At 50.1% G+C, this 21,757-nt stretch overlaps 1 protein-coding gene across 3 annotated transcripts; it reads left to right on the top strand.

Moving 5' to 3' along the window:
* Positions 1 to 1,630: 1,630 nt before the first annotated feature.
* On the top strand, positions 1,631 to 21,382 carry TXLNA (taxilin alpha). Of its 3 annotated transcripts, none has more exons than XM_005544107.4 (11): positions 1,631 to 1,684; positions 2,258 to 2,458; positions 3,190 to 3,525; positions 6,808 to 6,899; positions 10,531 to 10,701; positions 12,962 to 13,156; positions 15,512 to 15,631; positions 15,863 to 15,937; positions 16,417 to 16,509; positions 17,176 to 17,271; positions 18,022 to 21,382. In XM_005544107.4, exons 2-11 carry the CDS (start codon positions 2,290 to 2,292, stop codon positions 18,313 to 18,315), a joined length of 1,641 nt encoding a protein of 546 aa, XP_005544164.1. In that variant the 5' UTR covers positions 1,631 to 1,684; positions 2,258 to 2,289; the 3' UTR covers positions 18,316 to 21,382. The 3 variants fall into 3 exon arrangements, with proteins under 3 accessions (XP_005544164.1, XP_015294564.1, XP_073869488.1); XM_015439078.3 differs by having other exon boundaries at positions 6,808 to 6,983; XM_074013387.1 differs by lacking the exon at positions 1,631 to 1,684 and having other exon boundaries at positions 2,256 to 2,458; positions 6,808 to 6,983.
* Positions 21,383 to 21,757: the final 375 nt, after the last annotated feature.

Below are 21,757 nucleotides of genomic sequence, written 5' to 3'. Positions count from 1 at the left end.
AAGGCCTGATTTATATGGTGCCTCCTCAAGAGATTTCCAGAATGCTTTTCTAGAAATAATCAGGGCCTTGTTTCAGGACACGTAGATTCCAAATCTTTCTGAGCCTCAGTTCCATCATTATACTACAAGTTGAGTATCTCTTATCCAACATGCTTGGGACCAGAAGTGTTTCGAATTTGGGATTTTCTCAAACTTTACCGGTTGAGCTTCCCTAATCTGAAAATCTGAAATCCAAAATGCACTGCTCTGAAGTCTTTCACTGAGCCTTTGGGGGAAATACTTAACATCCTAACAGCCCTAAACCAACGCTCAATTAGTACAACAGTTTACAATCTTCTCTACCCACAGCCTGATGCGAGGCTCTGGGACTAGAATATTTAGCCAACAGTTCTTGCAAAATTAACTGACTTATAAGCAAATAGTAATTTCAACACCTCACTGCTAATGCTGTAACAGAACTCTGCAGACCTAGGGAGCAAGTACGGATTGCAGAGCACTGGGAAGGCTCTGAAGTGACCTTTGAACTGGGCCTCAAAAAATTTTGGGTTTGGCAAAAGCCAAACCTCTTAGGCTTCAAATTCTAGGCACAAGGATTGTTGGGTTTGACTTCATTATCCAGAAACAATGAGGATACAGAATTGTGATCTCACGTGTAGAGAATTGTGGGGTTTTTTTCTACTTTAACCCCAGTGAGACTTCGTAGAGTATGGGGTAGAGAAAAGGCTCATGAATATGCCTGAAGCCTGACTCAGCACCTTCCTGAGGAACTGACTGCCAAAACGGTAATGGAGAGGGGAAAATATGACCTACTTTCACAAGTTACCTTGACTGCCTCAGGGAAACCTGCTGTGGTAGTGTTTCTTCTGGGTAAAAGACAGGGTAGCCGAATAGTTACCTGGGTGCTGGTGTCAGACTTACGTTTTGAATCCCTGTTTTAACCACTCACTATCCATGTGACCTTGGACAAGTTACCTAACCTTTCTCTTACTGTCCTTTTCCGTAAAATGGGGATAACAGATAGTAGTTATTTCTATGAGTGGTTATGAGAACCAAGCTATTAGATACTGGGAAAGCACACAGTAAGCGTTCAAGGAACTGTTATTGTTATTAAAAGCCTCCTTCGGAAGAAGGACATCGAGGCCCAGAGAGAGAAAAGAACGTCCAGCCACACAGCAAATCCGTGATGAAATTGGGACTGGAGTGTGGGTCTCCTGAGTCTCAGTTCAGGACTCTTATCCCTCTTCCCGAGTCCTCGGAGTTCCTGGATGGAGTCACATTTGTTCACGGCCAGGGAGGAAGGTTTGATGGAGGCCTGCAGGAAACAATAGCCAGGCGCAAAGCCTTCGGGAGTTGAAACATAGCTTCTGCGAGATAGAAACAAGGTTGACGTGGGCACTCGTGCAGAATGACGGGCTCCTTTTGGACTCTGAGGACTACAGCCCCTTATGCACTTCGGGACTGCGGATAGCCCCTGCGTACGGAGGAACGCGTAGACTTTTCCCTGCCCCGCCCTCCCGGCGCGCCCGCCTCCGAGGCCGCCCTCGCTTAGTCCTTCCCAGCAAGCTCCGCGCCGGCGCCGGCTATTGATTGGCTGAGGCGGGAGCAGGCGGCTCGCCGGCAGCGGTTACTCGGGGTTTCCGGTGCGAGGCCAGAGCTGGGGAAGCCGTCGGACGTCGGCGGTGAGGTACGTGCCGTGGCAGCCGTTGGGCGAGACTATTTGAGGGTGTGCGGGCCGGGATGTTCTCGGCCTGTGGGGAAATCACGCCAACTCCGCGCGTGGGCCGGCGGCCGGGACGGGGGGAGGGGGGGTGGCCTGCCTGGGGGGGGGGGGGGTGCGCATGCGCGGGCGTGCCTCGAGGCTGCAGGGCGCGCAGGGCGTGGGTGGCTGCGAGCGCGGGGGGCGCACGTGGGGCCTGAGGGGCGGGGGCGGCGCCGGCGCCGGGAGTCCCGCCACGTCAGTCTCCGGCCCTGAGCCAATCCCGGGCCCGGCCTGCCGCGAGGGGGCCGGTTGTGTAGAGAAGTGGCTCCAGGGAGAAAAGAGGCCCCTTCCCTCACCCGCTGCGGGAGCTGCGCCCCGAAAGCCTGTCCCGGCACGCCGGGCTCCCCTGACCCTCCAAGACCCGAGAGCCGTTGGCGCCCTCTGCCAGGGCCGGCCGGTCCGTTTAAGAAGCTTCGTGCGCCTGCTGTGGGGATTTTCTGATCCAGGCTGCGAAGAATTTCGAAGTCTGGAAAATAGCAACTGTGTTTGTTTCTAAAGGATCTTCTCCTGACCCAGCATCTCTCATCACAATGAAGAACCAAGACAAAAAGAACGGGGCTGCCAAACAATCCAACCCAAAAAGCAGCCCGGGACAACCGGAAGCAGGACCCGAGGGAGCCCAGGAGCGGCCCAGCCAGGCGGCTCCTGCAGCAGAAGCAGAAGGTCCCGGCAGCAGCCAGGCTCCTCGGAAGCCGGAGGGTGTGTGCCAGCTCTGCGTTGCCAGCGGGCAGGGGGTGGAGCTGTGGGGCCGGCCTCGCTTCTGGACTTAGAGGCCGAAGCCAGGTTGTCCGGGAGGAGGGAATATAGAATGAGAGGACAGTGCTGGGGCCGCGGTCACCCCCGAATTCTGGCGAGTTGGCGGAGCCGCTCCCTGTAAGCACAGGAACAGAGTTCTGGAGAGAACCTCTAACGGGATTAAGTCAGGTGGCAGCCAAACGGGGCACCCAGTCAGGAAATCCAGGTCCGGTTTGAAACACCTCAGCCACTAGCAGCTAACTGCCCTTCCTGTTTGAGGCATTTCTAGAATGATCTGAATGGTAAAAAATGGTTTTGTGAGGGGGAAGGAGATGGACTAGAAGTTGCACCATGCCATCCCTGTGTGCTGATGCTTTACATACTTTTATGATCATAACAAACATGTTCGAGTGGTAGTGAGAAATAGTTGTGTCATTTTACAAGTAAACAGAAGTGAAGCTTAACTATATTATATTACTATAATTTCTTGATTCAAAAGATGTTTCGAATTTAAATTCTGACAGGAACTAGATTTGCTGAATAATACTCCATTCTTGCTTCTCAGTTTCCATAAAAAAAGAAAAGTTAGGCAACATTTAACTCAAACTGATGAGTTTGGCTGGACCTGAAAATTCCCAACCAGTGGTATAATTTGTCTTGTTTCTCACTCTACCCCTCATCCTCTCCTGCTGTAGGGGCTCAAGCCAAAACGGCTCAGTCTGGGGCCCTTCGTGATGTCTCTGAGGAGCTGAGTCGCCAATTGGAAGACATACTGAGCACATACTGTGTGGACAGTAACCAGGGGGGGCCTGGCGAGGATGGGGCACAGGGTGAGCCAGCTGAACCCGAAGATGCAGAGAAGTCCCGGACCTATGTGGCAAGGAATGGGGAGCCTGAACCAACTCCAGTAGTCAATGGAGAGAAGGAACCCTCCAAGGGGGATCCAGGCACAGAAGAGATCCGGCAGAGTGATGAGGTCGGAGACCGAGACCACCGAAGGCCACAGGAGAAGAAAAAAGCCAAGGGTTTGGGTGAGCAGAGGGTGGCTCTTTGTGAGGCTGGTGAGGGGAGGGAGTTTGGACTTGACGTTCTCTGGACCAGTCTGTTCCGCCAGGATTCAAAGGAAAACGGTACTTCTCAGAACAGCAAGTCACTCTAGTGTAATCAAAGCCAGGGATGTGGGGGCCACGGCATAGAGAGATGCAGGGGTTCCCAGCACAAGGCCTTCTGGCTTTTGGAGCAATTGGGGGTTGGAATGGGACCTGTTCTCTCTTTGAGAAAATGGAGATGGGAGGCCAGGGTGGGCTCCTGTGCCAGCCAGTACTACCTGCTGTGTGATCTCGGGTGTGTCCCTTCTCCTCTCTGGGTCTTAGTTTATACTTCTCTTTACAGTAAGAAAATTAGACTAGGCTGGAGTTGAAAACCCAAATGTCTGCATAAGCTGGGCTGGCCATGGGGCCACATGAAGATGTAGGCTACTTTATCCAAAGACTTTACTGCTTCCTGATTAGTTGCTCTCAACTAGCCAACTGAGAGCAGGCAAAACTGCAGGCTGGGTGCAGGCTTCTTTTATTTTTATTTATTTATTTATTTATTTTTTGAGACAGTCTCGCTCTGTCACCCAGGCTGAAGTGCAGTGGCACGATCTCGGCTCACTGCAAGATCTGCTCCTAGGTTCACACCAATCTCCTGGCTCAGCCTCCCAAGTAGCTGGAACTACAGGTGCCCACCACCACGCCCGGCTAATTTTTTTTTGTATTTTTAGTAGAGACGGGGTTTCACTGTGTTAGCCAGGATGGTCTCGATCTCCTGATCTCGTAATCCGCCTGCCTCAGCCTCCCAAAGTGTTGGGATTACAGGCGTGAGCCACCGTGCCCAGCCTTCTTTTATTTTTTTAATTATTTTTGTTTGTTTGTTTGTTTTTTGAGACGGAGTCTCACGCTGTTGCCCAGGCTGGAGTGCAGTGGCGCGATCTCGGCTCACTGCAAGCTCCGCCTCCTGGGTTCACGCCATTCTCCTGCCTCAGCCTCCTGAGTAGCTAGGACTACAGGCGCCCGCCACCGCGCCTGGCTAATTTTTTGTATTTTTAGTAGAGACGGGGTTTCACTGTGGTCTCGATCTCCTGACCTTGTGATCCGCCCGCCTCGGCCTCCCAAAGTGCTGGGATTACAGGCTTGAGCCACCGCGCCCGGCAATTATTTTTATTTTTATTTTTTTTAAGAAAAGCCAGCAATGTAGAGTTATGTGAGAACTCTAGATTTTTTCATAGTTAGCAGCTAAAATGGTAAGAGCCAAACAAAACCCATCCGTGGGTTGGATTTGGCATGCCTGCCTGCGAATTACAGTCTCTCCATGCTGATCTCTTGGGCCCTTCTGTGAAGGCAGAGGGAAAGCTCCCTGACTCAGGCACAGGCAATGGGGAACGGGCAATGACAGTTATTTTACAGCAGGGTATGTATGTTTGAGAGTCTAGGCCGGGCGCCGTGGCTCACGCCTGTAATTGCAGCACTTGGGGAGGCCGAGGCGGATGGATCACCTGAGGGTCAGGAGATCGAGAACAGCCTGGCCAACATGATGAAACCCTGTCTCTACTAAAAAATACAAAAATTAGCTGGGCATTGTGGCACACGCCTGTAATCCCAGCTACTTGGGAGGTTGAGGCAGGAGAATGGCTTGAACTCCGGAGGCAGAGGTTACAGTGAGCCAAGATCGTGCCACTACACTCCAGCCTGGGCAACAAGAGTGAAACTCCGTCTCAAAAAAAAAAAAAAGAATCTAGAATCTAACTCGGGTGTCATTATGTCCATGTTTTATTCCTATTTCCCTCTCCCCTTTTGTATCATCCTACTTTAAAGAAGAACTTTAAAAAATCTTATGGCCGGGCACGGTGGCTCATGCCTGTAATCCCAGCACTTTGGGAGGCTGAGGCGGGTGGATCATGAGGTCAGGAGTTCGAGACCATCCTGGCTTACACGGTGAAACCCCGTCTCTACTAAAAATACAAAAAAGTAGCCGAGCGTGGTGGCGGGCACCTGTAGTCCCAGCTACTTGGGAGGCTGAGGCAGGAGAATGGCGTGAACCCGGGAGGTGGAGTTTGTAGTGACACAAGATTGCACCACTGCATACCAGCCTGGGTGACAGAGCGAGGCTCTCTCAAAAAAAAAAAAAATCTTAGGGACGGCTAGGCACAGTGGCTCACACCTGTAACCCCAGCACTTTGGGAGGCCAAGGCGGGCAGATCATGGGGTCAGGAGTTCGAGACCAGCCTGGCCAACATGGTGAAACCCCATTTCTACTAAAGATAAAAAAAACTAGCTGGGCATGGTGGCATGTGCCTGTAATCCCAGCTACTCAGGAGGCTGAGGCAGGAGAATCACTTGAACTCAGGAGGCAGAGGTTGCAGTGAGCTGAGATCATGCCATTGCACTCCAGCCTGGGTGACAGGGTGAGACTCCGTCTCAAAAAAAAAAAAGAAAAAATCTTAGGGTCACATATATGGAAAGTATCTTCATTTTTTTTTTTTTTTTAGTTCATTTATTTTTTTAGACGGGGGTCTCGCTCTGTCACCAAGCTGGAGTGCGGTGGCACGATCTCCGCCTCCCTGCAACCTCTGCCTCCCAGGTTCAAGTGATTCTCCTACCTCAGTTTCCTGAGTAACTGGGACTACAGGCACCCCCTATGACGCCTTGCTAATTTTTTTGTGTGTATTTTTAGTAGAGACGGGGTTTCATCATGTTAGCATGGTCTCGATCTCTTGACCTCATGATCCACCTCGGCCTCCCAAAATGCTGGGATTACAGGCGTGAGCCACCGCACCTGGCCGAAAGTATCTTCATTTTAAAGTTCACTGTTTGGCTACTCTGTTGACAAGAGTTTAGTTATTTCTCAAGGAGGCTAAGACATCTATTCCTTTTTGGATCCTACCTCTATCAGGAGGGTGAGCCTTCCTTGCATTGAAACTGTATGAAACAGTAGCCCTGAATTCATAAGTGGGAAATCTTTCGTCTGTTGGTAGAGCAGGCAGTTTTTTTACCCTGCCAGTGGTGTCCACTAAGGAGATTTCAGTAGGGTACAGTCGTTCATTTGATAAGCATTTGTTGAACATATTCTCTGTGATGGTACTATGGACAATACTGGGGCTACAGTGAGGGCAGGATTGAGTTGGTCCCTATAGTAAGGAAGGAGCTAATTAACAAGCAAAATATAAAGTGTGATGGGGAGGGCTATCTTCAGCACTCATGATGAGTGTGAGCCCAGGCCTGGAGGGGACCCCTGGAGAAGGGAGTACATGTCTTTGCTCCTGTGCTTTGCAGGGAAGGAGATCACGTTGCTGATGCAGACACTGAATACTCTGAGTACCCCAGAGGAGAAGCTGGCCGCTCTGTGCAAGAAGTATGCTGAACTGGTCAGTTCCCCCCTCCGCGGGCACCTTCCCTGCCTTGGGAAAATCAGCATGCCACCTGGTATAGGGTTGGGGGTGCAGAGGCAGGTAGGTGGCTTAATTTCTGTTCAGCTTTCTCTGAAATATCTGTTAAATGGGGAATCACTCTCAGCGAGCCTCTTCAGGGCTGTGCAGCAAGAGTTTGAGAAACTGCATATTCCTTGAAAGAAATTTCTCAAAGAATGATTCCAAGGTGGTAGAGCCCTTGTTCCTGGCCTGAGTCCAAGACACCTTGTGATCTTGATGCATCTTCCTCAAATACAGATGCATAGAGCCATTATCACAGTAAATAAAACTAATGCTAGTCACTTGATACTTTTTCCTTTTACTTCAGAGCAGTCTTCTTGTCACTGCCTCCTCATATTCCCCATGACATTGACTTTTTACAGAAACCAGACTGGCTGTCCTGTAGGATGCCCCCTTCTAGCTTTGTCATCTGTGGTAGCATTTTACTTCTTTACCTCCTAGTGCCTGTAAGTGAAGTAGAAGTTAGCTCTAAAGCTTGATCCAATTCAGCTTCAAGTTTTTGACAAGAATTCTTCATAAGTAGTACTCTGTACTTCATGTTCCATCGCAATAAATGCAAAGCATGCTCTTCCCACTCTGTTGTAACATTGTTCAGTGGGTTGAGGGTGGGGCAGCCAGATTCTTCCATCATCAGGTCCCCTGTCAGAATTTGAACTAACAGATTTATCTATTGATGGTCACAGCCTAAGTATGTATGTATGTATGTATTTATTTATTTTGAGACGGAGTCTCACTCTGTTGCCCAGGCTGGAGTGCAGTGGCACGATCTCGGCTCACTGCAAGCTCCACCTCCCGGGTTCACGCCATTCTCCTGTCTCAGCCTCCGGAGTAACTGGGACTGCAAGCACCCGCCACCATGCCCAGCTATTTTTTTTTTTTTTTTTTTTTAGTAGAGACAGGCTTTCACCGTGTTAGCCAGGATGGTCTCAATCTCCTGACCTCGTGATCTGCCTGCCTCGGCCTCCCAAAGTGCTGGGATTACAGGCGTGAGCCACCGCACCCAGCCTATTTATTTATTTATTTAGAGATGGAGTCTTGCTCTGTCACCAGGCTAGAGTGCAGTGGCATGGTCTTGACTCACTGCAACCTCCACCTCCCAGGTTCAAGCGGTTCTCCTGCTGCAGCCTCCTGAGTAGCTGGAATTACAGGCGCACGCCACCACGCCTGGCTAAATTTTGTATATTTCAGTAGAGACAGGGTTGACCATGTTGGCCAGGATGGTCTCAATCTCTTGACCTCGTGATCTGCCCGTCTCGGCCTCCCAAAGTGCTGGGATACAGGCGTGAGCTACTGCGCCCAGCCTCTTAAGTATTTATGTTAAAATTAATTCATTCCACACACATTTATTAATATTTTCCTGTAGGGAACTTTACTCATCTGTAAAATGGGGAATGTCATACCTGCCTAATGACATTCTTGTAAGGATTAAATAAAAGGTGTAAGGAAGATAAGCACCCTTTTAGAGTGATCCAGCCAGGGGAAAATTGCTGATGCAAGAGAGGAAATGAGTTGTTGGAGTGGTGGTGTGAGTAGAGGAGGGGACCTGAGGCCCAGTGCCTAAGAAGGGGGCTTGGCTGTGGTAACCATATGGCTAGGTCTGTGTGACTGGAGGAGAGGATGGGGCAGGTGTACTGGCAGATGTGGAGCTTCTGCCCCTGATTCTCTGGTTTCTTCTGTGTTTTGAGATTTGATGAGGACGATGAATAGTTGTCTGGAAGGAGAGGAGTGTGAATAGCATGTGCATTGTGTTGAGATTGCTGCTTTTCCTGAAATTGGTGGCCGTGAATTTAAAGTGAGACTCTTCGGCCGGGCGTGGTGGCTCACGCCTGTAATCCCAGCACTTTGGGAGGCCGAGGTGGGCGGATCACAAGGTCAGGAGATCGAGACCATGGTGAAACCCCGTCTCTACTAAAAATAGAAAAAATTAGCCGGGCGCAGGGGCGGGCGCCTGTAGTCCCAGCTACTCGGGAGGCTGAGGCAGGAGAATGGCATGAACCCGGGAGGCGGAGCTTGCAGTGAGCCGAGATTGCGCCACTGCACTCCAGCCTGGGCGACAGAGCGAGACTCCATCTCAAAAAAAAAAAAAATTGAGACTCTTCAAGTAGGGTTGTTTCAGTACTGGTGTAAAGCAGGAAGGTGCTTTACTAGGGTTGCAGTATTACTGGGGAAGGGCCAAGAGAGTTGAGGGTGTAAGAAATCTAAGCCAGGTAATAAGGTAAGTGGTTATTTTAAAGGAGAGTGGAAGGATGGTTGAGTCAATGGATTGGAGGTCCTTATAGGGTAAGAGATTTTCTGAGGATCACAGATATTGATTGGAATGAGCTAAAAAGATAGGTGATGGTAGTCCTGGCCTGGGGTGCTGGAAATTGAGATAGTGGGTGTGCTGTCTGGTAGTGACAAAGTCTAGATCTGCGCTGTCCAAGATAAATTCGTCTCTAGCTAATTGACATGTGGCCAGTCTGAATTTGAATGTGCTGTAAATGTAAGATAGACATCAGATTTTGAAGACTTAAGCAAAAACAAAGAATATAAAACATCTCACTTCTTTTTTTGTTAGATAGTGTCTCAGTCACCCAGGCTGGAATACAGTGGCGTGATGTCCTGCTCCTAGGTTCAAACGATTCTCCTGCCTCACAGCCTCCCAAGTAGCTGGGATTACAGGCATGTGCCACCAAACTGGCTGCTTTTTTGTATTTTTTTTAGTAGAAACGGGGTTTCACCGTGTTGGCCAGGCTGGTCTTGAACTCCTGACCTCAAGTGATCTGCCTGCCTCGGCCTCCCAAAGTGCTGGGATTACAGGTGTGAGCCACCGCTCCCGGCCTCCCTTTTTTACATTGATTCCGTGTTGAAATTGTAATGTTTTGGATATTGGGTTACAATAAATATATTACTAAAATTAATTTCACCTGTTTTTTACTTTTTCAGTGTGGCCAGTAGAATATTTTTAATTATTTATGTGGTTTGCATTATATTTCTGTTGTATAGGCCTGGATAGGGTCATGGGAGGGGAACTGAGCTGGAGAAAGGAGTGAGTTTGTGGAAGAACTGAAGGACTGGGAGACCAGGGAGTCAGAAGGATTATCTGTTGATACTGAAGTGGCCACAAATGAGAAAAGTAATTGTGCTGGGGAGAGTGCTGATGAACCCAGTGCTAACGTTTTGAAGGAATGTAAGGGAGCAATGGGGGTCTGTTAATAGGCACAAGGTAGGGTAGCAGGTGGTCTCATCCTTGGGCATGAGTGTCCAGCAAATTGGGGAAATGCAACAGCTTGAAGTGGCTCTAGTGGCCCAGCGTCAGAGCTGGAATAGGAATTGGCATCTGCTGGCTGCGTGGCCCCTGCTTGCCCTAGTGAGTGTCCATTTCTCTGTCCCTATGGTGGAGGCTTCGGGGTTAGTGTCAGTTCATGGGAGGAGTGTGTAAGCAACAGCACAGCATCAGCCCATGAGAGCACTCCTGGTCTGAAACGGTGCGGTTCAGGGCAGCTCAGGAGAGCCTAGACCCGAATAGTGATCCCCACCAGGAAGGCCTCACAGGATGCTCACCTGCCCTCCCTATCCCTGTCCCCAGCTGGAGGAGCACCGGAACTCACAGAAGCAGATGAAGCTCCTGCAGAAGAAGCAGAGCCAGCTGGTGCAAGAGAAGGACCATCTGCGTGGTGAGCACAGTAAGGCCGTCCTGGCCCGTAGCAAGCTTGAGAGCCTATGCCGTGAGCTGCAGCGGCACAACCGCTCCCTCAAGGTAGGCCTGGGCCCCCTGGAACAGGTGACTCTGATTTCCTTGACTTCCACTTAATGTTTCTTTCATGGGCTTTCCTCTTAAAAAGTAATGGAGGCTAGGCCTGGGTGCAGTGGCCCACATAAGTGATTAAAAATCTTCTGGCCACTCTAAAAAGTAAAAAGAAACAGGTGAAATTAATTTTAGTAATATATTTAACCCAACATCCAAAACATTACAATTTCCACATGGAATCAGTGTAAAAAAGCAAGGCTGGGCATGGTGGCTTACGCCTATAATCGCAACACTTTGGGAGGCTGAGGTGGATGGATCACTTGAGGCCAGGAGTTTGGGACCAACCTGGAAAAAGAAACCCCATTCTACTAAAAATACAAAAAATAGCCAAGTGTGCTGGCACATGCCTATAATCCCAGCTACTTAGATGGCTGAGGCACGAGAATTGCTTGCACCCGAGAGGCTGAGGTTGCAGTGAGCCAAGATTGCACCACTGCATTACAGCCTGGGCAACAGAGTGAGACTTGGTGTCAAAAAAAAAAAAAAAAAAAAATGCAGACTTGTGGCATAGAAATACACTTTCTCGGCCGGGCGTGGTGGCTCACACCTATAATCCCAGCACTTTGGGAGGCCGAGGCGGGTGGATCACGAGGTCAGGAGATGGAGACCATCCTGGCTAACACAGTGAAACCCCGTCTCTACCGAAAATAAAAAAAAAAATTAGCCGGGTGTGGTGGTGGGCGCCTGTAGTCCCTAGCTACTCGGGAGGCTGAGGCAGGAGAATGGCGTGAACCTGGGAGGCGGAGCTTGCAGTGAGCCGAGATCGTGCCAACTGCTCTCCAGCCTGACTCCGTCTCAAAAAAAGCAAGACTCCGTCTCAAAAAAAAAAAAAAAGAAATACACTTTCTCAATAATACCTTACGTTAGAGAATGCTGCTTATAACCATTTGACATGTATTAGTTAAGGTGAAGGATAAAGTACTAAGAGAATCCATAATGCACTGGCGTCAGTATTTCTTAATGAAATGACAGTCCCCTGGTAAGTGGAGGAGGCCTGGCTCTGACAAGCAGCTCTTGTCCCAGAGGTTGGTCAGTCAGGAACCTGGGTCCTTCCCATGTTCTGCTGCTTCTATAGTGAGGTCAGTCTGTGGTTACAGCAACTTTAAATACAGCCTTCTAACTTTCCTTTTTATATGTAAAATCTTATCTGTAGTTTCTGGAATGAAATTATTATACATGTACCATTTCGTAACTTATGCCTTTTTTCACTTTACATAACGTTTTTCCCTATCAGTATGTGTAGGGCTATTTTCTCATCATATGGATATATCAGTGCCCTAGTTAAAGCATTTGAGGTTGTTTACAATTTTTCATTATTACATATAGAACTATAGTGAAAATTCTTGTTATATTTATCACTGGTCAGTTATATAGAACTTATCTGTAGGATAAGTAATGGAAGTGAAATGGCTAGGTCACAGTATATGCAGATTTTTCATTTTAATAGATTTTGCTGGATTGCCTTCCAGTAAGGGGGCAGTGTGCCTGCCACATCAAAAGTGTTGAGTGCCTAATTCTACACAACTTCGCAAACCCTGGGTGTTACTAAATTTTAACAGCTTGGTCTCTGGGGGTACAGAGGGGACAAATGCACATTAATCTGAAATCTGGAAGAATAGGCCTTAGGAGATCCGACTTGCTTCAGAACGGCACTTACATGTGTGCATGTGTGCCTGCATTTTTTCTTTTTTTTTTTTTGTGGGGCGGGGGGACAAAGTGTTGCTCTGTGGCCCATCGCCCAGGTGGGAGTACAGTGGCGCAATCTTGGCTCACCACATCCTCCGCCTCCCAGGTTCAAACGACTCCTCTGCCTCAGCCTCACAAGCAGCTGGGACCACAGGTGCACACCATCACGCCCAGCTAATTTTTGTATTTTTAGTAGAGACGAGTTTCACCAATATTGGCAAGGCTGGTCTCGAACTCCTGACCTCGTGATCCACCCACCTCAGCCTCCCAAAGTGCTGGGATTACAGGCGTGAGCCACCGCGCCTGCCATGTACCTGCATTTTTGTAGGGGGAGAATCTCACTTGATGTCACCTGATATACAGGGGGGTCCATTGGAACCCGCATTGCACAACATCCTGGAGCCTGGCTACTCCTCACTTTGGGAGCAGGGAGGGCTGTTGGCAGAGACCATCTGTGGACTAGCTGGGGGACCCTTGTGAGGTAGCAGTGGATGATGGTTCTAGGGCTGACTTCTCTGCCCAGGAAGAAGGTGTGCAGCGGGCCCGGGAGGAGGAGGAGAAGCGCAAGGAGGTGACCTCACACTTCCAGGTGACACTGAATGACATTCAGCTACAGATGGAACAGCACAATGAGCGCAACTCCAAGCTGCGCCAAGAGAACATGGAGCTGGCTGAGAGGCTCAAGAAGCTGATTGAGCAGTATGAGCTGCGAGAGGAGGTAAGGGTATCACAAACAGCAATCATGGCCCAGAAATTGTGAGGTTTTTGAGTGTGTGCTAGGCACTGGGACAGTACCTTTTCAGGCTTCCTCCCATTCTCCCTTTCTTCCTCCTCCTCCTCCTCCTCTTTGGGAGGAGAGTAATGTTATTCCTCATAGATAAAGAACAGGTGGGGAGAAGAGACTGACAGCCACACAGCCCCACGTCCACAGTGCCTTATCCCAAACGACTAGGCCAGGTATCTTTTGGAATTAGAACTATCCACATTTTAGAATGGAGGCACATATGTGGACTGTGTGTTATATAGCACCCTCAGCAGGGCCTTGGGGAAGCCAGACATGTTAATGTTTATGCAGTAGAACTTCCAAATACTCACCTAGATTATGGGCTTACAATGATGCAGGTCAAGTTTGGCTGCCAGCTTATGACAATTTCCATTTTCAGAGCTTTGTAGAATTTGGAATTGCAGAGGAGGGGCTGTGCCTGTGATCAGTGATGGACTCCAGAGACTGTGTCCACTGATTCCTTGCTGCTCCTGCCACTTAAAAGGCAGGATTGGCCGGGCGCGGTGGCTCAAGCCTGTAATCCCAGCACTTTGGGAGGCCGAGACGGGTGGATCACGAGGTCAGGAGATCGAGACCATCCTGGCTAACACGGTGAAACCCTGTCTCTACTAAAAAATACAAAAAAACTAGCCGGGCGAGGTGGCGGGCGCCTGTAGTCCCAGCTACACAGGAGGCTGAGGCAGGAGAATGGCATAAACCCGGGAGGCGGAGCTTGCAGTGAGCTGAGATCGGGCCACTGCACTCCAGCCTGGGCGGCAGAGCGAGACTCCGTCTCAAAAAAAAAAAAAAAAAGGCAGGATTATTAGGCCTGCGTGGTGGCTCATGCCTGTAATCCCAACACTTTTGGAGGCCAGAGCGGGTGGATCACCTCAGGTCAGGAGTTCAACACCAGCCTGGGCAACGTGGTGAAACCCTGTCTCTACTAAAACTACAAAAGAATTAGCCAGGTATGGTGGTGCACGCCTGTAGTCCCAGCTACTCGGGAGGCTGAGGTAGGAGAATTGCTTGAACCCAGGAGGCAGAGGTTGCAATGACCTGAGATTGTGCTACTGCACTCTAGCCTGGGTGACACACCAAGACTCTGTCTCAAAAAAAAAAAGCATGTCATTCCCTTTGTCACTGTTGGCTGCCACGCCAGGCACTTGAATCTTTGGGTCTTCCATCCAGTCACCTGGCTGTTGTGGGCGCGTTCTCATCATGAGAAGGGAGACCTGGAGCCCCCTTACAGGGCTGGCAGAGGACCTGCTCTGGAATAGGCCCTTTCCTAGCCCCTGGGGTGTGGCAGTGGTGAGATGGGCAAGATTTGCCCTCTTAGATTCATAGGCCAGTGTGATGATCGTGTGTGCAGGACCTAGAGGGCACTCCCCTGACCCACCCCTTTCCTTGCCGGACTTCATCCTCTGGGAACAAAGCAGCTTGTTTGGTTTGAGGGGAGTTGGTTTGGTTCTTATCCCTCAGCACTGAGACATAGAGGCTTCCTGGGCCACTATAGTGAGACACGAACTTCAAGAATCTGAATACCCCCGTTTTCTCTCCCCACCAAGGCAGAAAAGGATTTAGTATTACCTGTGGAGAAGGAGTTGCAGGACTACCAGGCCCTGCTGCTTTGCATTTACAGCCCTCCCCAGATAGACACAAGCACTCTCATCATACCCAAACTGGACTTACCTGCAAGGCTCCTTCCCTTCCCCATCCAAAAAAATGGAGTTATTTTCCCTTATTTCAGCAAGTCCAGTTGATTTTACCTTTGAAGTAGCACCTGAATCCTTCACCTTCTCTCCATCCCTTCTCTCTCACCTGACATAAGTCCCCAGTGCTCCTCCAGTAGGCAGGACAGCCATTCCTTAGGGATGCACATGTCTAGTCTTTGCCTAGATATGGCAAGTCTTTGCCTACTGAGCTAGGCTGTCATGTTCTTAGAAGCATTGTTTTTGCCCATTCTTCCCATTTACAAGAGAATCAGGGACACAGAAGTGAGGGCTTCCAACCCCATAGGTGATCAATCCTGGGGTCAGAGATTTGAGTGTGTTTATTGCTTGGCTTCTTGGGAGCAGATTCCATCCATAAACCATGTACTTACCAAAGTCTGACTCACTGGGAGAGAAACGAGGTGAGCTTGGAAAGATGACCTTCCAGAGACTTGGGGCCCATGTTGTGTGGTACACATGGGAGTCCAGCATATCAGATTGAGATGGGGGGCTGGGCAAAGTGCCCTGGTCTTTGGCTGTGGGGCCACCCTGAGAAAAGGAGCTCCTGACAAGCTGACGGCTCCCACCATCTTTGCTGCAGCATATCGACAAAGTCTTCAAACACAAGGACCTACAACAGCAGCTGGTGGATGCCAAGCTCCAGCAGGCCCAGGAGATGCTAAAGGAGGCAGAAGAGCGGCACCAACGGGAGAAGGATTTTGTGAGGCTTAGGCCCCAGGGTTGGGATGGGGGTGTGGGAGGAGGCAGGTTGGGCTGTGGCTCAGTTCATAGCCGGGTTATATGGGAGAAGTTGTCTGGCCAGACCAGGCACAGATTCCTTGAGTATCAGTCTGAGAGCAGGAAACCTTGGTGGGTTTGGTGCTTGTGGCTAAAAACCAAACATAGCCCCTGGGGGCTTCTGACAGCATCTGGGGTTCTGTCTTGGAAATAGCTCCTGAAAGAGGCAGTAGAGTCCCAGAGGATGTGTGAGCTGATGAAGCAGCAAGAGACCCACCTGAAGCAACAGGTGAGAGCATATAACCTGACCCTGTGCCTTCAAGGTCCCCTCACTGGGCCCCATCCTGGGGGTAGTGAAATGGGACCCTCATTCTAGGACTGGCTGTGTCCTGGCTGCTATGAGACCTTGGTTGAGCCTTTGTTCTCTCCGGACCTGCACAGTACCTATATGGTGGTGACCAGGTAGTTAGGTGGGCTCAGAGGATTTCATTTGTAGCTCAGAAATGTTGTATTGCTTTTGAGGAAGTGGGAACAAAAGAGTTTGAAAATCAACATAAAGGCAAAATAAAAGTCACCCTAAGTCTCCTACTTTCCAGGCTTAGCATTTTGGATTATATCCTTCCAAATATATAGCTTTGCTTTGTTTTAAGGAAAAATAGTATCTCAATAGAATTACTGGGTCAGAGAGTCAAGGACAGGTCTGAGTGTGTTGACCAGAGTGCCTCCCAGAGAAACCCAATCTTATCTGTGGGCTGCTTTCTCCCCCAGCTTGCCTTATACACAGAGAAGTTTGAGGAGTTCCAGAACACACTTTCCAAAAGCAGCGAGGTGTTCACCACATTCAAGCAGGAGATGGAAAAGGTAACTGTGGTCCAGGCCACGCATGGCTCCTGGAGCATAAGCTGCTTCATTCAAAATGGTTGGGCCTGCCTTCAGGAAGCTCCCATCTGGGGTGTCTCAAGGGTGGGGCTGTTAGGAGAGTTCACAGCCTTTCCCCTCTCGAGGCAGTATCAGTGGTGTGTATACCCTCCAGGTTGTCCCGGGGAATGGGGCAGCCATTTCTTTTTTTTGTTTGTTTGTTTTGAGATGGAGTCTCGCCCTGTTTCACTGGCTGGAGTGCAGTGGCACGATCTCAGCTCATTGCAGCCTTTGTCCCCCGTGTTAAAGTGATTCTCCTGCCTCAGCCTCCTGAGTAGCTGGAATTACAGGCACGTGCCACCATGCCTGGCCTTTTTTTTTTTTTTTTTTTTTTTGGTATTTTTAGTAGAGACAGGGTTTCACCATGTTGGCCAGGGTGGTCTTGAACTCTTGGCCTCAAGTGATCCGCCCACCCTGGCTTCCCAAAGTGCTGGGATTCTGGCCCCTTACCATTTCTTGTTGTTAGTGGTGGACACTTGTGACTTCTGGTGGTAAGGTGGCACAGAGGGCATTGACTGCACCCTGTAATCAGTCAGTCCCCACCTTGGAGACACAGGTGCACAGAGAGGCCGGCTCTGACCATTTCCTTCTGTCTGTCACATAACCTAGATGACTAAGAAGATCAAGAAGCTGGAGAAAGAAACCACGATGTACCGGTCCCGGTGGGAGAGCAGCAACAAGGCCCTCCTTGAGATGGCTGAGGAGGTGGGCTGTCTGTGATCTGCAGCCAGGGTGGGGGTGTGCACTTAGCGCATATCAGGCCCTTTCCTGTGTGTTCTACCCATCAGTGACACAGCTAGCATGAGGTAGAGGTGAGATTTGCACACATTGTCCAAGTCCAAAGTTAATGCTGTTCTCTCCCCATGGGAGATGGTGAGCCCAGTGGTAGGTCTCCAGTGGGAGTGAAGGGAGCAAATGGAAGAAAGGAATAAAAGAGCAGAAAAAACAGGGGTGCCAGTGATGTGCCTGGTTTACATGTAAAGCAGCCCAGGTAATTTGTGATTTCATGGCTTCTAATGTAGAAGAAAGGAACTAACACTGATGGAGCAGCAACGACAAGCCAGACCTTGCTGAATGTTTTTGGGTTTGTCTTTTTTTTTTTTTTTGCTGCTGAATGTTTTTAGGTACGTGGTTCATTGAACCTTCTCTTGAGATCCGAGGATGGTATTAGTAGTCCTGTTTTACAGATGAGACAGGCTCAAAAGCCAAGTCCTTTGCCAAGGTCATGTGGTAGATAAATGGAGGAATATGTTATCTCCAAGCCGAGCCCCTTTTCTGCACCACACTGCCCCACCTGACAGTCCAGTCATGGCTTCAACCAGGACTGTTTCCTAGAGGGGGCCAGCTTCGGACTCAGTCTGCTCCCAGCCTTGTTAAAAGTGTTTGTCACCAAGTAGTGATGGTAAGTGGGAGGTTGATGGGGCATGGCACTGAAGGTCTCATTTCTCTCCCTAGAAAACAGTCCGGGATAAAGAACTGGAGGGCCTGCAGGTAAAAATCCAACGGCTGGAGAAGCTGTGCCGGGCGCTGCAGACAGAGCGCAATGACCTGAACAAGAGGGTACAGGACCTGAGTGCTGGTGGCCAGGGCTCCCTCACTGACAGTGGCCCTGAAAGGAGGCCAGAGGGGCCTGGGGCTCAAGCACCCAGCTCCCCCAGGGTCACAGAAGCGCCTTGCTACCCAGGAGCACCGAGCACAGAAGCATCAGGCCAGACTGGGCCTCAAGAGCCCACCTCTGCCAGAGCCTAGAGAGCCTGGTGCTGGGGCATGCTGGGAAGGGAGCGGCAGCCCAGCCAGGCCTGGCCCATAAAAAGCTCCCATGCTGAGCAGCCCATTGCTGAAGCCAGGATGTTCTGACCTGGCTGGCATCTGACACTTGCAATTTTGGATTTTGTGGGTCAGTTTTACGTACATATGGCATATTGCAAGGCCTAATGCATTTATACCTATAAGTGTACAGTGGGCTTGCATTGGGGATAGGGGTGTGTACAGATGAAGTCAGTGGCTCCTCTGTCAGCTGAAGAGTCTTGAGAGGGGCTGTCATCTGTAGCTGCCATCACAGTGAGTTGGCAGGACAAGTGACTTGAGCATTTCTCTGCCTGACTTGAGGCTCAGACCCCTCCTTGCCCTTCAGAGCTCAAGACAAGTGATACACCCAGGTCTTGACTGCATTTCTCTTGTGAGTAGGGCTTGCTTGGGCAGCTCAGGCCCTCCGAGCTGCTCTGGAGGCTCCTTTGATTCTCTGGACCTGGAAAAGGTGTCCCTAGGCAGAGACCTGGCAGGGCGCTCAGAGCTGGTGATTTCCTGCCTAGGATAAGGGACCTGGAGAATGTTTCTGTGTGGGACGATGTGCTGGTCAGGAGCCCCTTGGGCATCACTTCCCCTGCCCTTTGGTAGTGCCAGGACCAGGCCAATGATGCTTCTCAGTAGCCTTATCATTCACAGGTGCCTCTCTAGCCTGCACAAATGATTGACAAGAGATCACCCAAAGGATTATTTCTGAAGGTCTTTTTTTCTTTTTCTTTTTTTTTCTTTTTTTGCACATGACAGTGTTTGTATTGAGGATCTTCCAAGGAAGAGGGGTGCTGTAGCAGTGGTGCCTGGGTACCTGGCCTCCAGTGTCCCACCTCCTTCACCACCCTGCTTGGCTCCTTTGCCATCTTGGTGCTGAGGTTTCCTGTTTGGTGAGATCAGGTTGTTTGTTGTAAAAGAAAGGAAAGGGCTTCTGATGGCTTTGCCACAAGCTTACCTGTGGGTTTTAGTCCTGAGAGGCCACCACCAGTTCCCATCAGCACTATCTCCATGCAGCAGTTGCTGGGCCCCAGGTCCAGCTGCCTCCTTGGCTTCATGGATTTTTCTGCTTCCTGCCCCCACCCCCACATGTGCAATCCTCAAGATTTGTCCTGATTCCATTTCCTGGCACCTCCCTGCCTGTCCTTGGGGATTCCACTTCTTCCTGTGTGGGAGCCCATAGCTGTTGTCTAACAGGTAAGAAATGAAGTTGAACTATTGACTGGGCCCTAGAAATCCATAAAATGGCTGCAGACAGTTGTTTCTGTGTCCTGTTCTCCCCCTACCCCAGTACATAACTGCTATGTACTGTGTACAGCCATTCTATATGCTGAATGTTCTGCTGTTGCAAACTCGCCAGGGTATTAGCCAGTGTTTGTGCAAAGCAGTTTTCTGGGACAGTAGAATGACTCAGACCAAGATGGATAGGATGGTTAGAGCTTTGCTTCTTGCTGTTTTTCTTTGAAGCTAGTTCATTGTCCTGCAGGTCCCTTCATCTTCCATACCTAGCCCACTCTTTTAGCCCTTACCTTAAATCTCTCAGATAAGTTGGTTCACAAAGAATGTTAAGTACTGAATCATGTGTGACTGATACCAGAGATGGTAAATGAATGGCACACCATTTCTCTTTCTCTTGCCCCAGGGCAGGTACCACTGATCTGCATCAGAGTTGCCTGCTATTCTCTGGTATATCCTTCACATCTAGGTGCCCTCAAGCAGCTGTGTGAGTGTTGAGATCTTTGCCGTCACTGGCTGAGATACTGCTGTCCTGTGAAGTGTTTCCCATGATCTTTTTCTTCCCCTTTGAATCCCTGTATCTGGAGTAGTCCTTGCCTCTTCCTGCTCCAGTAGGGCCTTTTCCCTACCCCAGCCCCTGTGCCAGGCTAAGCTGGTACAAGAGCAGCCAACCCCACAGAGTGTTTGCTAGGCAAGAGAGGTGCAGGGAAGAGGCAGAGGTATGTACCTTCCCCCTTGAAGAGAGGGGAAAGGCCTACAGTGGCCCACATAATTGCCTGACTCACTTCAGCTACCTCTTAAAGCCCGTGGAGGGACTGGAGCTGCTGGATCCCAGTGTGGTGGTGTGGGAGGCCACAGTGAACAGTGGCCCCAGCTGGGTTTCCCAGGTCAGGAATGTGGGCCCCAGGCAAGGTGCAGCCTTTGCTCACAGCTCCATCCATGTCTAGACCTTCAGGCCAGTCTGCAGATGTGGGTCCCTACCTTTTTTCTTCCTTTCCATTGACCAAATCATAACCAATCACTACAGCTGCTCTGCTTCTGCTTTCCAAAGTAGCCCAGGTGCTGGGCCAGATGCAGGGGAGGTGCCTATCCATGAGTGAAGGCCAGTGCCTTCCTCAGCCGGGTGGGTCCCACACTTGTGACCTCAGTTTTAGGACCAAGAGCTGTGTTGGTTTCTTAGATTGCTAGCTTTTCCTCCAGGGGACCACAGCAGGTGAAGCTCAGAGCCAATGGCTCTGCTAACAGTAAGTTGTTTTCAGGGCCTTGTCCAGCTGAGAGCTTCATGTCCACCAGATTCTGAGAGGTGTCAGCAGCACTTTTTTTTTTTAATTTGTTGTTTGTTTTCCATGAGGTTTTTGGACCATGGGCTGAGGTCAGGCACTTTCTGTAGGAGAATGTTATTTCTGTAAAGATGGTTATTTAACCCTCCTCCACCCCATCATGGCGGCCCTGAGGGCTGACCCGGAGGCCAGTGGAGCTGCCTGGTGTCCACAGGGGAGGGCCAAGGCCTGCTGAGCTGATTCTCCAGCTGCTGCCCCAGCCCTTCCATCTTGCAGAGCACAGAGGTGGTCACCCCAGGGACAGCCAGGCACCTGCTCCTCTTACCCTTCTTGGGGGAAGGGGGCTGCCTTCTGTCCCTGTAACTGCTTACCTTATGGCCCAGCCCGGCCACTCAGACTTGTTTGAAGCTGCACTGGCAGCTTTTTTGTCTCCTTTTGGTATTCACAACAGCCAGGGACTTCATTTTGATGTATTTTAAACCACATTAAATAAAGAGTCTGTTGCCTTACTTTTTTCTCTCCTGACCTGTGTGTTCCTTTGATGCCTCTGGATCCGATCCATTCAGCCCCTTCCATCATCACTGACTTGTCCGGTTCTGCTGCAGAGTGGCCATGGTGGTGCCCTGGTATCTTGCATGTTCCACAGTGCCTTCAAGCAGTCGCCACAGCCTCAGGACTGGCACATTCACTTGAGCTGCCTGAGTGGAGCCTTTGGGTAAAGTTGGCAGGACTCTTGCATCAGAGAGGATCACACACACAAATGAAAGTTTTCCCTGATCTGGGGGCTCACAGGCTAGTGAAGGGAAAAGGTACTTTTAGGTATAGACAGGTCAATGGTGTTGAGAGTAGAGAGGAGGCCCCTGCCCCCTTCAGCAAGGGGAAGG

The sequence above is a fragment of the Macaca fascicularis genome, chromosome 1, assembly GCF_037993035.2.
Source record: "Macaca fascicularis isolate 582-1 chromosome 1, T2T-MFA8v1.1".
Taxonomy (NCBI): Eukaryota; Metazoa; Chordata; class Mammalia; order Primates; family Cercopithecidae; genus Macaca; species Macaca fascicularis.
Note: the sequence above shows the minus strand (reverse complement) of the source record. Positions and strands in the feature narration are given on the sequence as shown.

Excerpts from the sequence above, each read along its gene's own strand:
- TXLNA (XM_015439078.3), top strand. The coding sequence starts at position 2,290 with ATGAAGAACCAAGACAAAAAGAACGGGGCTGCCAAACAATCCAACCCA. Across the intron at positions 6,984-10,530 it reads GGTTGGGGGTGCAGAGGCAG|CTGGAGGAGCACCGGAACTC; the intron begins GTAGGTGGCTTA and ends CCCTGTCCCCAG. Across the intron at positions 16,510-17,175 it reads TCAAGCAGGAGATGGAAAAG|ATGACTAAGAAGATCAAGAA; the intron begins GTAACTGTGGTC and ends CACATAACCTAG.